Source organism: Pavona decussata, unplaced genomic scaffold (assembly GCF_977016875.1).
Source record: "Pavona decussata unplaced genomic scaffold, jaPavDecu1.1 SCAFFOLD_46, whole genome shotgun sequence".
NCBI classification, from domain to species: Eukaryota; Metazoa; Cnidaria; class Anthozoa; order Scleractinia; family Agariciidae; genus Pavona; species Pavona decussata.
In genome coordinates, this window is record NW_028145468.1 from 1,373,442 (window position 1) to 1,388,479 (window position 15,038).

At 39.3% G+C, this 15,038-nt stretch overlaps 3 protein-coding genes across 3 annotated transcripts; all 3 read left to right on the top strand.

Moving 5' to 3' along the window:
• Positions 1-1,828: 1,828 nt before the first annotated feature.
• Positions 1,829-6,041, top strand: LOC146482390 (uncharacterized). Its single transcript, XM_085107120.1, has one exon. It carries the CDS (start codon positions 1,989-1,991, stop codon positions 3,711-3,713), a length of 1,725 nt encoding a protein of 574 aa, XP_084963246.1. The 5' UTR covers positions 1,829-1,988; the 3' UTR covers positions 3,714-6,041.
• Positions 6,042-6,349: 308 nt separating this feature from the next.
• On the top strand, positions 6,350-11,111 carry LOC146482391 (uncharacterized). The gene has a single exon (XM_085107121.1). The coding sequence runs from the start codon at positions 7,059-7,061 to the stop codon at positions 8,781-8,783; it is 1,725 nt and encodes a 574-aa protein (XP_084963247.1). The 5' UTR covers positions 6,350-7,058; the 3' UTR covers positions 8,784-11,111.
• A 308-nt stretch (positions 11,112-11,419) lies between these two features.
• LOC146482392 (uncharacterized) lies at positions 11,420-14,233 on the top strand. Its single transcript, XM_085107231.1, has one exon. The coding sequence runs from the start codon at positions 12,129-12,131 to the stop codon at positions 13,851-13,853; it is 1,725 nt and encodes a 574-aa protein (XP_084963357.1). The 5' UTR covers positions 11,420-12,128; the 3' UTR covers positions 13,854-14,233.
• Positions 14,234-15,038: the final 805 nt, after the last annotated feature.

Sequence of the window (15,038 nt, forward strand, 5' to 3'; positions counted from 1 at the left end):
ACTTTCTTTCTTTCCAGGTAAAAATAGGAGACATGAAACATGAACTTTTCTTCCCGTTTAGAGTTGTAAACTCTGCAAATTGTAAACGTTTTAGTCGGGGTTGTTAATAGCAATCCTGAGGGGTTTCTTTTTTCTTTTTTTTTTTTTTTTGAAGAACCTTCTAGGGTACAGCTTCACCTTCAGCACATTCCTGCGTTTTTCGTTTTTTTTTTTTTGTTTTGTTTTTATTGTTTTTTCGTGAGCTTTCGTATATTTTCGTTGATATTAATTCGAAAGAGGTGGTGGAGTGGCTACTCCTTAAAATCGTTTGATAATGGCTTTCGCTCAGTTTGTCGAAATGCCAGTCACAAGCAGCCCGTCAGGTCTTCTTTCACCCGGATGTTGAGAATTTATCCTTGGTCCAAATCATTTACAATGGATCTTTCTGAAAACAAGACTGAAACAAGTTCCAAGTTCGTCGTTCGTAAGCTGGTACGGTTTCACTTAGGTTTACTTGCATACATCACGGACCAAAGTACTTTGGGCTCGCAAAGTTACTAAAGGTAGGGTTGCAGTGAACAATCAGCGTTTGCTGACTATAATTTAAACATTAATCATAATTATAACAAAATGTCGAATCTTATTGGTTATCAGCAGGCCCTATTTGAGCAATAATCGGACAGTCTACGAGCCATGCTTGCCTAGTTCCTAGACCTCTTTCTCTCTGTCTCTCTGTCTCTGTCTCTCTCTCTCTCTTATACATTTCCCAAAATTTCATTTTGGCGCGTTTTGCTGCCTTCGATTGAATGAGACTTCACCAAATTTTAAAGATTGTTTTCATTTCGCCGAAGCGCTTGAATTACGCTTTTTGGGGTTTTTCCATATTCTTTGATTCTTTTTTTCGCTGATTTTAAGTTTCGTTGGCTGTTCCTGTATTCCAAAAGGAACGTTCCTCTAGTATGGACTGTTCCTCGTTTTTGTGTTCCTATTGACTATAAGAGGACCAGATGTTTTACAAGGTAGGAACAAAACGTTCACTCTAGTGTAAAAGAGGAATATTTCGTTCCGAGTTCCCAATTGTAAATGGAACATATTGTTCTCAAATTGACAAATAAGGACTGTTTTGTTCCGAGTTGCTATCTGTAAATGGAACACATTGTTCCCAAATTGGTCATGTAAGACTTTTTTGTTCCGAGTTGCTATCTGTAAATTGAACACATTGTTCCCAAATTGGTCATTTAGGACTGTTTTGTTCCGAGTTCCTTTCTATTGATGGAACACATTGTTCCCAAATTGGTCATTTAGGACTGTTTTGTTCCGAGTTCCTATCTGTTAATGGAACACTTTGTTCCCAAATTGATAAATAAGAACTGTTTTGTTCCGAGTTCCTATCTATTGATGGAATACATTGTTCCGAAATTGATAAATAAGGACTGTTTTGTTCCGAGTTCCCAACTGTAAATGGAACATATTGTTCTCAAATTGATAACTTAGGACTGTTTTGTTCCCAGTTCCTATCTGTGCATGGAACACATTGTTTCGAAATTGATAAATAAGGACTGTTTCGTTCCGAGTTCCTATCTGTGCACGGAACACATTGTTCCCAAATTGATAAGAAAGGCCTGTTTTGTTCCGAGTTCCTATCTGTTGATGGAACACATTGTTCCCAAATTGGTCATTTAGGGCTGTTTTGTTCCGAGTTCCTCTCTGTGAATAGAACATATTGTTCCCAAATTGGTCGTTTGAGAACAGATTTTGGACCATTTTTCTACGCATTCCCATTTTGTTCCCAAATTAAGGTTGCCTTTGGGAATGAGGCAAACAAGAAGACGCGCTCAGACCTGCTTGGGCGAGTTTGGTGGCATGTCACTGTCATGAATTTTGCACAATAGTAATGAGGGCGGGCAAGTAAGGGCATGCTTTGGCAAATGCAAATATATATGCAGTTCCTTTGCTCGTCATCCGCTCCTCGGTTATGGTTCAGATTTAAAGGAGATCGTGTTGACTAGATGCGCTTAAAAGGCAAAATGAGCAAGAAGTATAAAGTCGATTGGTCGGATATCGATGGAGCGTCGCCCAAACCGAAACGGCTTCACTTGGAAAAAGATGAAACCAACAGCTTGTATCACTGCCCAATTCAAGAGTGCGACCATGATGGATTTCAAAGTCAAAGAGGGTGCAGAAAACATGTTTATAACAAGCACAGTTGGTTCTTTTATTTTGATGAAAAGCCCAATTCAAAAGAAATCACAGATTCGCGAAATGTTCCGATGGTGAAACCAATTCAAGATCAAACAACTGAAACCACAAAGCATGCCGTAAAGATACTTCCTTCGTTTTCATTATCGTGTGACATTGCCGAGTTGTTCACGAAATGGTTGACTGGAAGTGGTGGCGGTTACAAGAAGGATCGCGCAGCGCAACAAATAGTTACAAGATGCTTTAAGTTTCTAAGATTTTGCTGTGAAGACGAGGAAGAGTTGACTTTTGACGTGGTGGACTTTAGTTTATGTTCTCCAAATTTGTTGTTCAAGTTTATCGACTACTTACAAGACGAATGCAAGCTCGGCCATGGTGGGCGTTTAGGCTACATAGACGCTATTTCCGAAATGATCGACTTCAGAAAACTTCACGGTGCATCAGAGGCAGTCTTTCAAAAGTTCTCTGCAACAGAGTTGTACCTCAAAAGAGCGAGAAAGACAGTTGCAAAGATGATGCGATTGCAGTGGACACAAGATTTAGACATCGAAACACTGGAAGCAAGAGGCCACTGGGCAACAATGGAGGAGTTGCTGGAGGTCGTGAAATTCCATCTGCCGCGCTACGAAAATACCGTGAAGATCTGCAAATCGAGTCCAGCTCAAGTTAACCCCTCGGACTTGACATTTGCCACGAAATTCGTAGCCATGTATCTGTTCATCAAAGTGAAGGGGTCACGTCCTATGACTTATCAATATTTGACGGTGGACATGATTGATACAGCAAAGGAAAAGGGTGGATTCATTGATCAGAAAACTTTCAAGACTGCCGGAAAGTATGGATTTGACTCTTTGATTCTTTCCGATGCAAACATGCAAGTGCTCAATGGCTACATCTCGTACGTTAGACCTTTGCTTAAACCCAAGTGTGATTTCGTTCTCGTCAACAGAAATGGAGGCCAACACGGTAAATTGGGCGAGATCATGAGCAAACTGGTGTTTGATGCAATTGGAAAGTACATCCATCCCACGCGTTATCGCCAAATTGTTGAAACGCAAAGCCTCAATCAGCTCACTAGCGAAGAGCAGAGGATTTTGTCCGAAGACCAAAAACACAGCTCTGCCGTTGCTAAAGTTCACTATCAAAAACGACGATCCCGAGAAGTTGCTTTGAAGGGTCACGAGTGCCTACAGAAACTACAAGGCGCCAAGGGGTCAGAAGTGGACGAGGACGTCAACGCAAGACTCGGCGATTCAACTTCCACCGCCGGGCCTTCTGTTGAACCAGTGGAAAATGTCAACACCTCCCCCAAAAAGGACGCCCTGCCTAAAAGAATCTTGCGCTCTCAGAGGAACATTCGTCATGTTTTGAAATTCACATCAGAAGAGGACTATTTTCTAAAGGAAGGAATAACTAAGCACGGATTTGGACAGTGGACAGCGATATTGAGAGATCTAGATTTCAGGTTTCAGGAGGGTAGAACTGCCGATTCTCTTAAGAAAAGGGCTGCTTCGAAAATTCCGTTGAGCGAATAAAACAACAACAACAACAACACTGCAAATGTAGTCAACGACGCAATCTTCATTTTAATTCTCTCTCTCTTTGTTTTTTTTTTTTTTCAGTGGCAATTTTCTATCACCATTCACAAACACACTGATGTATATAATGTAATAATTTTATCAAGCCGACCTAACCTAGCCGTACATGTTCCAGTTCCAACTGTGTGTGTAATTCTGACCCAAAAACAAACTCTAGGTAATGTTAAACAAACTCGAGCATTCATTTTACATTTTCTCTGTGTCTCAGTGTTTCTCTATTTCTGCTGCTGGCTAAAATAGCTCAGAATTGTTTTGCGTGGCTTCTTGTCCCTGACTTGAGTTCGTTCTCCAGACTTGGGTCTTTTTCGCGAAGTTGATTACTAGGTGCAGAAGTTGTTAATTGCACTATTTCATGACAAAAGGGGTAACAATCATCTGGTACCGTCAGGATCATTGTTAATCATGTTGTCACATTTTGAAAAAAAGATGGCAATGAAAATTTGTCCAAGAATCTAAAATCACTGGGTGAAGGTTGTTTTGTCCGCAAATACCGTGAAATCCGCCCTACCTACAGTTTTCTTCGAAGAGCAAGAACTTCCACTCTCTGACAATGTACTAGTTTACAGCAGAATTTTTTTCATGGAACTGTTAGATAAATTTTGCTAACCGTAACTGCCTTCCAATGAACATTTTGAGACATCTAAAAGAGAGGTATTAGGCCATGTTGCATCAGTCATATTACGCAAAATCCGTGAAATCCACCCTAACACCACAGTTTTCTTGCTGGTCTTTGAACTTCCAGTTTGAAGTGGCAGTTGACAGGCTGATATCTTTTTCTAAAATACGGCGGATTTTACGGATTTCACGGATGTTTAGAATAAGCATGATTTTTAAATACTTCCTTTTTTAACTGCAAGTATCTTATATATCTTATAATATATTAATATATTCTCTTCTTAGATACTTACAGTTTAAAAGAGGAGTATTAAATGACATTTGAATGTACGATTTCCGTAAAATCCGTGAAATCCACCCTAAATATAGTTTTCTTGCTGGCTTTTGAACTTCCAGTTTTGAGTGGCAGTTGACAGGCTGATATCATTTTCTAAAATACGGCGGATTTTACGGATTTCACGGATATACATAATTTAATACTTCCTTTTTTATCTGTAAGTATCTAATATATATTAAATATATATGATATATTAATATATTCTCTTCAAAGATCCTTACAGTTTAAAAAAGGAGTATTAATTGTTATTTGTATGTACAATTTCCGTAAAATCCGTAAAATCCACCCTAACTAGAGTTTTCTTGCTGGTCTTAGAACTTCCAGTTTTAAGTGGCAGTTGACAGGCTGATATCTTTTTTTAAAATACGGCGGATTTTACGGGTTTCAGGGATATTTAGAATATATGCATTATTTAATACTTCCTTTTTCAACTGCAAGTATCTTATATGTATTGTAATATATTAACATATTCTCTTCTTAGATATTTGCAGTTTAAAAGAGGAGTATCAAATGACATTTGTATGCACATTTGTATGTACAGTTTTCTTGCTGGCCTTTGAAGTTGCAGTTGACCTGCTCATTTGTTTCCTTAAATACGGCGGATTTTACGTATTTGGCAGTTTTCTGAGAGTTCCCTTTCAAAAAGTGAACTTTAAACTAAGAGAGGACTGTTTCGGACCTCTTTGTTCGTTCTCAGAGTTGCAACGACATCTATGGAATTGGTGCTTTTAAAATCAGCAAGCAAACTCAACGAAAATCAAAAGCACTCCAAACCTAATGGTTGCCATCACCTCTGTCCAACTACACTGCTAGAAACAGATTAGAAACATTACGCCAATATATTTTGCTCAAAAAATCACAGGGAACAAAAATTTTGTGAAACGATCTTCTACATTTCCCAAAATTTGATCCTGGCGCGTTTTGCTGCCTTCGATTGAATGAGACTTCACCAAATTTTAAAGATTGTTTTCATTTTGCCGAAGCGCTTGACTTACGCTTTTTGGAGTTTTTCTATAGTCTTTGACTCTTTTATTCGCTGATTTTAAGTTTCGTTGGCTGTTCCTATATTCCAAAAGGAACGTTCCTCTAGTATGGACTGTTCCTCGTTTTTGTGTTCCTATTGACTATAAGAGGACCAGATGTTTTACAACGTAGGAACAAAATGTTCACTCTAGTGTAAAAGAGGAATATTTCGTTCCGAGTTCCCAATTGTAAATGGAACATATTGTTCTCAAATTGATAAATAAGGACTGTTTTGTTCCGAGTTCCTATCTGTAAATGGAACACATTGTTCCCAAACTGGTCATTTAGCACTTTTTTGTTCCGAGTTCCTTTCTATTGATTGAACACATTGTTCCCAAATTGGTCATTTAGGACTGTTTTGTTCCGAGTTCCTTTCTATTGATTGAACACATTGTTCCCAAATTGGTCATTTAGGACTGTTTTGTTCCGAGTTCCTTTCTATTGATGGAACACATTGTTCCCAAATTGGTCATTTAGGACTGTTTTGTTCCGAGTTCCTATCTGTAAATGGAACACTTCGTTCGCAAATTGATAAATAAGGACTGTTTTGTTCCGAGTTCCTATCTGTTGATGAAACACACTGTTCCGAAATTGATAAATAAGGACTGTTTTGTTCCGAGTTCCTATCTGTTGATGGAACACACTGTTCCGAAATTGATAAATAAGGACTGTTTTGTTCCGAGTTCCCAACTGTAAATGGAACATATTGTTCTCAAATTGATAAATTAGGACTGTTCTGTTCCGAGTTCCTATCTGTGCATGGAACACATTGTTCCGAAATTGATAAATAAGGACTGTTTCGTTCCGAGTTCCTATCTGTTGATGGAACACATTGTTCCCAAATTGATAAATAAGGACTGTTTTGTTTCGAGTTCCTATCTGTTGATGAAACACATTGTTCCCAAATTGGTCATTTAGGACTGTTTTGTTCCGAGTTCCTTTTTGTTGATGGAACACGTTGTTCCCAAATTGGTCATTTAGGACTGTTTTGTTCCGAGTTCCTCTCTGTGAATAGAACATATTGTTCCCAAATTGGTCGTTTGAGAACAGATTTTGGACCATGTTTCTACGCATTCCCATTTTGTTCCCAAATTAAGGTGGCCTTTGGGAATGAGGCAAACGATAAGGCGCGCTCAGACCTGCTTGGGCGAGTTTGGTGGCATGTCACTGTCATGAATTTTGCACAATAGTAATGAGGGCGGGCAAGTAAGGGCATGCTTTGGCAAATACAAACATATATGCAGTTCCTTTGCTCGTCATCGGCTCCTCGGTTATGGTTCAGATTTAAACGAGATCGTGTTGACTAGATGCGCTTAAAAGGCAAAATGAACAAGAAGTATAAGGTCGATTGGTCGGATATCGATGGAGCGTCGCCCAAACCGAAACGGCTTCACTTGGAAAAAGATGAAACCGACAGCTTGTATCACTGCCCAATACAAGAGTGCGACCATGATGGATTTCAGAGTCAAAGAGGGTGCAGAAAACATGTTTATAACAAGCACAGTTGGTTCTTTTATTTTGATGAAAAGCCCAGTTCGAAAGAAATCACAGATTCGCGAAATGTTCCGATGGTGAAACCAATTCAAGATCAAACAACCGAGAGCGCAAAGCATGCCGTAAAGTTACTTCCTTCGTTTTCATTATCGTGTGACATTGCCGAGTTGTTCACGAAATGGTTGACTGGAAGTGGTGGCGGTTACAAGAAGGATCGCGCAGCGCAACAAATAGTTACAAGATGCTTTAAGTTTCTAAGATTTTGCTGTGAAGACGAGGAAGAGTTGACTTTTGACGTGGTGGACTTTAGTTTATGTTCTCCAAATTTGTTGTTCAAGTTTATCGACTACTTACAAGACGAATGCAAGCTCGGCCATGGTGGGCGTTTAGGCTACATAGACGCTATTTCCGAAATGATCGACTTCAGAAAACTTCACGGTGCATCAGAGGCAGTCTTTCAAAAGTTCTCTGCAACAGAGTTGTACCTCAAAAGAGCGAGAAAGACAGTTGCAAAGATGATGCGATTGCAGTGGACACAAGATTTAGACATCGAAACACTGGAAGCAAGAGGCCACTGGGCAACAATGGAGGAGTTGCTGGAGGTCGTGAAATTCCATCTGCCGCGCTACGAAAATACCGTGAAGATCTGCAAATCGAGTCCAGCTCAAGTTAACCCCTCGGACTTGACATTTGCCACGAAATTCGTAGCCATGTATCTGTTCATCAAAGTGAAGGGGTCACGTCCTATGACTTATCAATATTTGACGGTGGACATGATTGATACAGCAAAGGAAAAGGGTGGATTCATTGATCAGAAAACTTTCAAGACTGCCGGAAAGTATGGATTTGACTCTTTGATTCTTTCCGATGCAAACATGCAAGTGCTCAATGGCTACATCTCGTACGTTAGACCTTTGCTTAAACCCAAGTGTGATTTCGTTCTCGTCAACAGAAATGGAGGCCAACACGGTAAATTGGGCGAGATCATGAGCAAACTGGTGTTTGATGCAATTGGAAAGTACATCCATCCCACGCGTTATCGCCAAATTGTTGAAACGCAAAGCCTCAATCAGCTCACTAGCGAAGAGCAGAGGATTTTGTCCGAAGACCAAAAACACAGCTCTGCCGTTGCTAAAGTTCACTATCAAAAACGACGATCCCGAGAAGTTGCTTTGAAGGGTCACGAGTGCCTACAGAAACTACAAGGCGCCAAGGGGTCAGAAGTGGACGAGGACGTCAACGCAAGACTCGGCGATTCAACTTCCACCGCCGGGCCTTCTGTTGAACCAGTGGAAAATGTCAACACCTCCCCCAAAAAGGACGCCCTGCCTAAAAGAATCTTGCGCTCTCAGAGGAACATTCGTCATGTTTTGAAATTCACATCAGAAGAGGACTATTTTCTAAAGGAAGGAATAACTAAGCACGGATTTGGACAGTGGACAGCGATATTGAGAGATCTAGATTTCAGGTTTCAGGAGGGTAGAACTGCCGATTCTCTTAAGAAAAGGGCTGCTTCGAAAATTCCGTTGAGCGAATAAAACAACAACAACAACAACACTGCAAATGTAGTCAACGACGCAATCTTCATTTTAATTCTCTCTCTCTTTGTTTTTTTTTTTTTTCAGTGGCAATTTTCTATCACCATTCACAAACACACTGATGTATATAATGTAATAATTTTATCAAGCCGACCTAACCTAGCCGTACATGTTCCAGTTCCAACTGTGTGTGTAATTCTGACCCAAAAACAAACTCTAGGTAATGTTAAACAAACTCGAGCATTCATTTTACATTTTCTCTGTGTCTCAGTGTTTCTCTATTTCTGCTGCTGGCTAAAATAGCTCAGAATTGTTTTGCGTGGCTTCTTGTCCCTGACTTGAGTTCGTTCTCCAGACTTGGGTCTTTTTCGCGAAGTTGATTACTAGGTGCAGAAGTTGTTAATTGCACTATTTCATGACAAAAGGGGTAACAATCATCTGGTACCGTCAGGATCATTGTTAATCATGTTGTCACATTTTGAAAAAAAGATGGCAATGAAAATTTGTCCAAGAATCTAAAATCACTGGGTGAAGGTTGTTTTGTCCGCAAATACCGTGAAATCCGCCCTACCTACAGTTTTCTTCGAAGAGCAAGAACTTCCACTCTCTGACAATGTACTAGTTTACAGCAGAATTTTTTTCATGGAACTGTTAGATAAATTTTGCTAACCGTAACTGCCTTCCAATGAACATTTTGAGACATCTAAAAGAGAGGTATTAGGCCATGTTGCATCAGTCATATTACGCAAAATCCGTGAAATCCACCCTAACACCACAGTTTTCTTGCTGGTCTTTGAACTTCCAGTTTGAAGTGGCAGTTGACAGGCTGATATCTTTTTCTAAAATACGGCGGATTTTACGGATTTCACGGATGTTTAGAATAAGCATGATTTTTAAATACTTCCTTTTTTAACTGCAAGTATCTTATATATCTTATAATATATTAATATATTCTCTTCTTAGATACTTACAGTTTAAAAGAGGAGTATTAAATGACATTTGAATGTACGATTTCCGTAAAATCCGTGAAATCCACCCTAAATATAGTTTTCTTGCTGGCTTTTGAACTTCCAGTTTTGAGTGGCAGTTGACAGGCTGATATCATTTTCTAAAATACGGCGGATTTTACGGATTTCACGGATATACATAATTTAATACTTCCTTTTTTATCTGTAAGTATCTAATATATATTAAATATATATGATATATTAATATATTCTCTTCAAAGATCCTTACAGTTTAAAAAAGGAGTATTAATTGTTATTTGTATGTACAATTTCCGTAAAATCCGTAAAATCCACCCTAACTAGAGTTTTCTTGCTGGTCTTAGAACTTCCAGTTTTAAGTGGCAGTTGACAGGCTGATATCTTTTTTTAAAATACGGCGGATTTTACGGGTTTCAGGGATATTTAGAATATATGCATTATTTAATACTTCCTTTTTCAACTGCAAGTATCTTATATGTATTGTAATATATTAACATATTCTCTTCTTAGATATTTGCAGTTTAAAAGAGGAGTATCAAATGACATTTGTATGCACATTTGTATGTACAGTTTTCTTGCTGGCCTTTGAAGTTGCAGTTGACCTGCTCATTTGTTTCCTTAAATACGGCGGATTTTACGTATTTGGCAGTTTTCTGAGAGTTCCCTTTCAAAAAGTGAACTTTAAACTAAGAGAGGACTGTTTCGGACCTCTTTGTTCGTTCTCAGAGTTGCAACGACATCTATGGAATTGGTGCTTTTAAAATCAGCAAGCAAACTCAACGAAAATCAAAAGCACTCCAAACCTAATGGTTGCCATCACCTCTGTCCAACTACACTGCTAGAAACAGATTAGAAACATTACGCCAATATATTTTGCTCAAAAAATCACAGGGAACAAAAATTTTGTGAAACGATCTTCTACATTTCCCAAAATTTGATCCTGGCGCGTTTTGCTGCCTTCGATTGAATGAGACTTCACCAAATTTTAAAGATTGTTTTCATTTTGCCGAAGCGCTTGACTTACGCTTTTTGGAGTTTTTCTATAGTCTTTGACTCTTTTATTCGCTGATTTTAAGTTTCGTTGGCTGTTCCTATATTCCAAAAGGAACGTTCCTCTAGTATGGACTGTTCCTCGTTTTTGTGTTCCTATTGACTATAAGAGGACCAGATGTTTTACAACGTAGGAACAAAATGTTCACTCTAGTGTAAAAGAGGAATATTTCGTTCCGAGTTCCCAATTGTAAATGGAACATATTGTTCTCAAATTGATAAATAAGGACTGTTTTGTTCCGAGTTCCTATCTGTAAATGGAACACATTGTTCCCAAACTGGTCATTTAGCACTTTTTTGTTCCGAGTTCCTTTCTATTGATTGAACACATTGTTCCCAAATTGGTCATTTAGGACTGTTTTGTTCCGAGTTCCTTTCTATTGATTGAACACATTGTTCCCAAATTGGTCATTTAGGACTGTTTTGTTCCGAGTTCCTTTCTATTGATGGAACACATTGTTCCCAAATTGGTCATTTAGGACTGTTTTGTTCCGAGTTCCTATCTGTAAATGGAACACTTCGTTCGCAAATTGATAAATAAGGACTGTTTTGTTCCGAGTTCCTATCTGTTGATGAAACACACTGTTCCGAAATTGATAAATAAGGACTGTTTTGTTCCGAGTTCCTATCTGTTGATGGAACACACTGTTCCGAAATTGATAAATAAGGACTGTTTTGTTCCGAGTTCCCAACTGTAAATGGAACATATTGTTCTCAAATTGATAAATTAGGACTGTTCTGTTCCGAGTTCCTATCTGTGCATGGAACACATTGTTCCGAAATTGATAAATAAGGACTGTTTCGTTCCGAGTTCCTATCTGTTGATGGAACACATTGTTCCCAAATTGATAAATAAGGACTGTTTTGTTTCGAGTTCCTATCTGTTGATGAAACACATTGTTCCCAAATTGGTCATTTAGGACTGTTTTGTTCCGAGTTCCTTTTTGTTGATGGAACACGTTGTTCCCAAATTGGTCATTTAGGACTGTTTTGTTCCGAGTTCCTCTCTGTGAATAGAACATATTGTTCCCAAATTGGTCGTTTGAGAACAGATTTTGGACCATGTTTCTACGCATTCCCATTTTGTTCCCAAATTAAGGTGGCCTTTGGGAATGAGGCAAACGATAAGGCGCGCTCAGACCTGCTTGGGCGAGTTTGGTGGCATGTCACTGTCATGAATTTTGCACAATAGTAATGAGGGCGGGCAAGTAAGGGCATGCTTTGGCAAATACAAACATATATGCAGTTCCTTTGCTCGTCATCGGCTCCTCGGTTATGGTTCAGATTTAAACGAGATCGTGTTGACTAGATGCGCTTAAAAGGCAAAATGAACAAGAAGTATAAGGTCGATTGGTCGGATATCGATGGAGCGTCGCCCAAACCGAAACGGCTTCACTTGGAAAAAGATGAAACCGACAGCTTGTATCACTGCCCAATACAAGAGTGCGACCATGATGGATTTCAGAGTCAAAGAGGGTGCAGAAAACATGTTTATAACAAGCACAGTTGGTTCTTTTATTTTGATGAAAAGCCCAGTTCGAAAGAAATCACAGATTCGCGAAATGTTCCGATGGTGAAACCAATTCAAGATCAAACAACCGAGAGCGCAAAGCATGCCGTAAAGTTACTTCCTTCGTTTTCATTATCGTGTGACATTGCCGAGTTGTTCACGAAATGGTTGACTGGAAGTGGTGGCGGTTACAAGAAGGATCGCGCAGCGCAACAAATAGTTACAAGATGCTTTAAGTTTCTAAGATTTTGCTGTGAAGACGAGGAAGAGTTGACTTTTGACGTGGTGGACTTTAGTTTATGTTCTCCAAATTTGTTGTTCAAGTTTATCGACTACTTACAAGACGAATGCAAGCTCGGCCATGGTGGGCGTTTAGGCTACATAGACGCTATTTCCGAAATGATCGACTTCAGAAAACTTCACGGTGCATCAGAGGCAGTCTTTCAAAAGTTCTCTGCAACAGAGTTGTACCTCAAAAGAGCGAGAAAGACAGTTGCAAAGATGATGCGATTGCAGTGGACACAAGATTTAGACATCGAAACACTGGAAGCAAGAGGCCACTGGGCAACAATGGAGGAGTTGCTGGAGGTCGTGAAATTCCATCTGCCGCGCTACGAAAATACCGTGAAGATCTGCAAATCGAGTCCAGCTCAAGTTAACCCCTCGGACTTGACATTTGCCACGAAATTCGTAGCCATGTATCTGTTCATCAAAGTGAAGGGGTCACGTCCTATGACTTATCAATATTTGACGGTGGACATGATTGATACAGCAAAGGAAAAGGGTGGATTCATTGATCAGAAAACTTTCAAGACTGCCGGAAAGTATGGATTTGACTCTTTGATTCTTTCCGATGCAAACATGCAAGTGCTCAATGGCTACATCTCGTACGTTAGACCTTTGCTTAAACCCAAGTGTGATTTCGTTCTCGTCAACAGAAATGGAGGCCAACACGGTAAATTGGGCGAGATCATGAGCAAACTGGTGTTTGATGCAATTGGAAAGTACATCCATCCCACGCGTTATCGCCAAATTGTTGAAACGCAAAGCCTCAATCAGCTCACTAGCGAAGAGCAGAGGATTTTGTCCGAAGACCAAAAACACAGCTCTGCCGTTGCTAAAGTTCACTATCAAAAACGACGATCCCGAGAAGTTGCTTTGAAGGGTCACGAGTGCCTACAGAAACTACAAGGCGCCAAGGGGTCAGAAGTGGACGAGGACGTCAACGCAAGACTCGGCGATTCAACTTCCACCGCCGGGCCTTCTGTTGAACCAGTGGAAAATGTCAACACCTCCCCCAAAAAGGACGCCCTGCCTAAAAGAATCTTGCGCTCTCAGAGGAACATTCGTCATGTTTTGAAATTCACATCAGAAGAGGACTATTTTCTAAAGGAAGGAATAACTAAGCACGGATTTGGACAGTGGACAGCGATATTGAGAGATCTAGATTTCAGGTTTCAGGAGGGTAGAACTGCCGATTCTCTTAAGAAAAGGGCTGCTTCGAAAATTCCGTTGAGCGAATAAAACAACAACAACAACAACACTGCAAATGTAGTCAACGACGCAATCTTCATTTTAATTCTCTCTCTCTTTGTTTTTTTTTTTTTTCAGTGGCAATTTTCTATCACCATTCACAAACACACTGATGTATATAATGTAATAATTTTATCAAGCCGACCTAACCTAGCCGTACATGTTCCAGTTCCAACTGTGTGTGTAATTCTGACCCAAAAACAAACTCTAGGTAATGTTAAACAAACTCGAGCATTCATTTTACATTTTCTCTGTGTCTCAGTGTTTCTCTATTTCTGCTGCTGGCTAAAATAGCTCAGAATTGTTTTGCGTGGCTTCTTGTCCCTGACTTGAGTTCGTTCTCCAGACTTGGGTCTTTTTCGCGAAGTTGATTACTAGGTGCAGAAGTTGTTAATTGCACTATTTCATGACAAAAGGGGTAACAATCATCTGGTACCGTCAGGATCATTGTTAATCATGTTGTCACATTTTGAAAAAAAGATGGCAATGAAAATTTGTCCAAGAATCTAAAATCACTGGGTGAAGGTTGTTTTGTCCGCAAATACCGTGAAATCCGCCCTACCTACAGTTTTCTTCGAAGAGCAAGAACTTCCACTCTCTGACAATGTACTAGTTTACAGCAGAATTTTTTTCATGGAACTGTTAGATAAATTTTGCTAACCGTAACTGCCTTCCAATGAACATTTTGAGACATCTAAAAGAGAGGTATTAGGCCATGTTGCATCAGTCATATTACGCAAAATCCGTGAAATCCACCCTAACACCACAGTTTTCTTGCTGGTCTTTGAACTTCCAGTTTGAAGTGGCAGTTGACAGGCTGATATCTTTTTCTAAAATACGGCGGATTTTACGGATTTCACGGATGTTTAGAATAAGCATGATTTTTAAATACTTCCTTTTTTAACTGCAAGTATCTTATATATCTTATAATATATTAATATATTCTCTTCTTAGATACTTACAGTTTAAAAGAGGAGTATTAAATGACATTTGAATGTACGATTTCCGTAAAATCCGTGAAATCCACCCTAAATATAGTTTTCTTGCTGGCTTTTGAACTTCCAGTTTTGAGTGGCAGTTGACAGGCTGATATCATTTTCTAAAATACGGCGGATTTTACGGATTTCACGGATATACATAATTTAATACTTCCTTTTTTATCTGTAAGTATCTAAT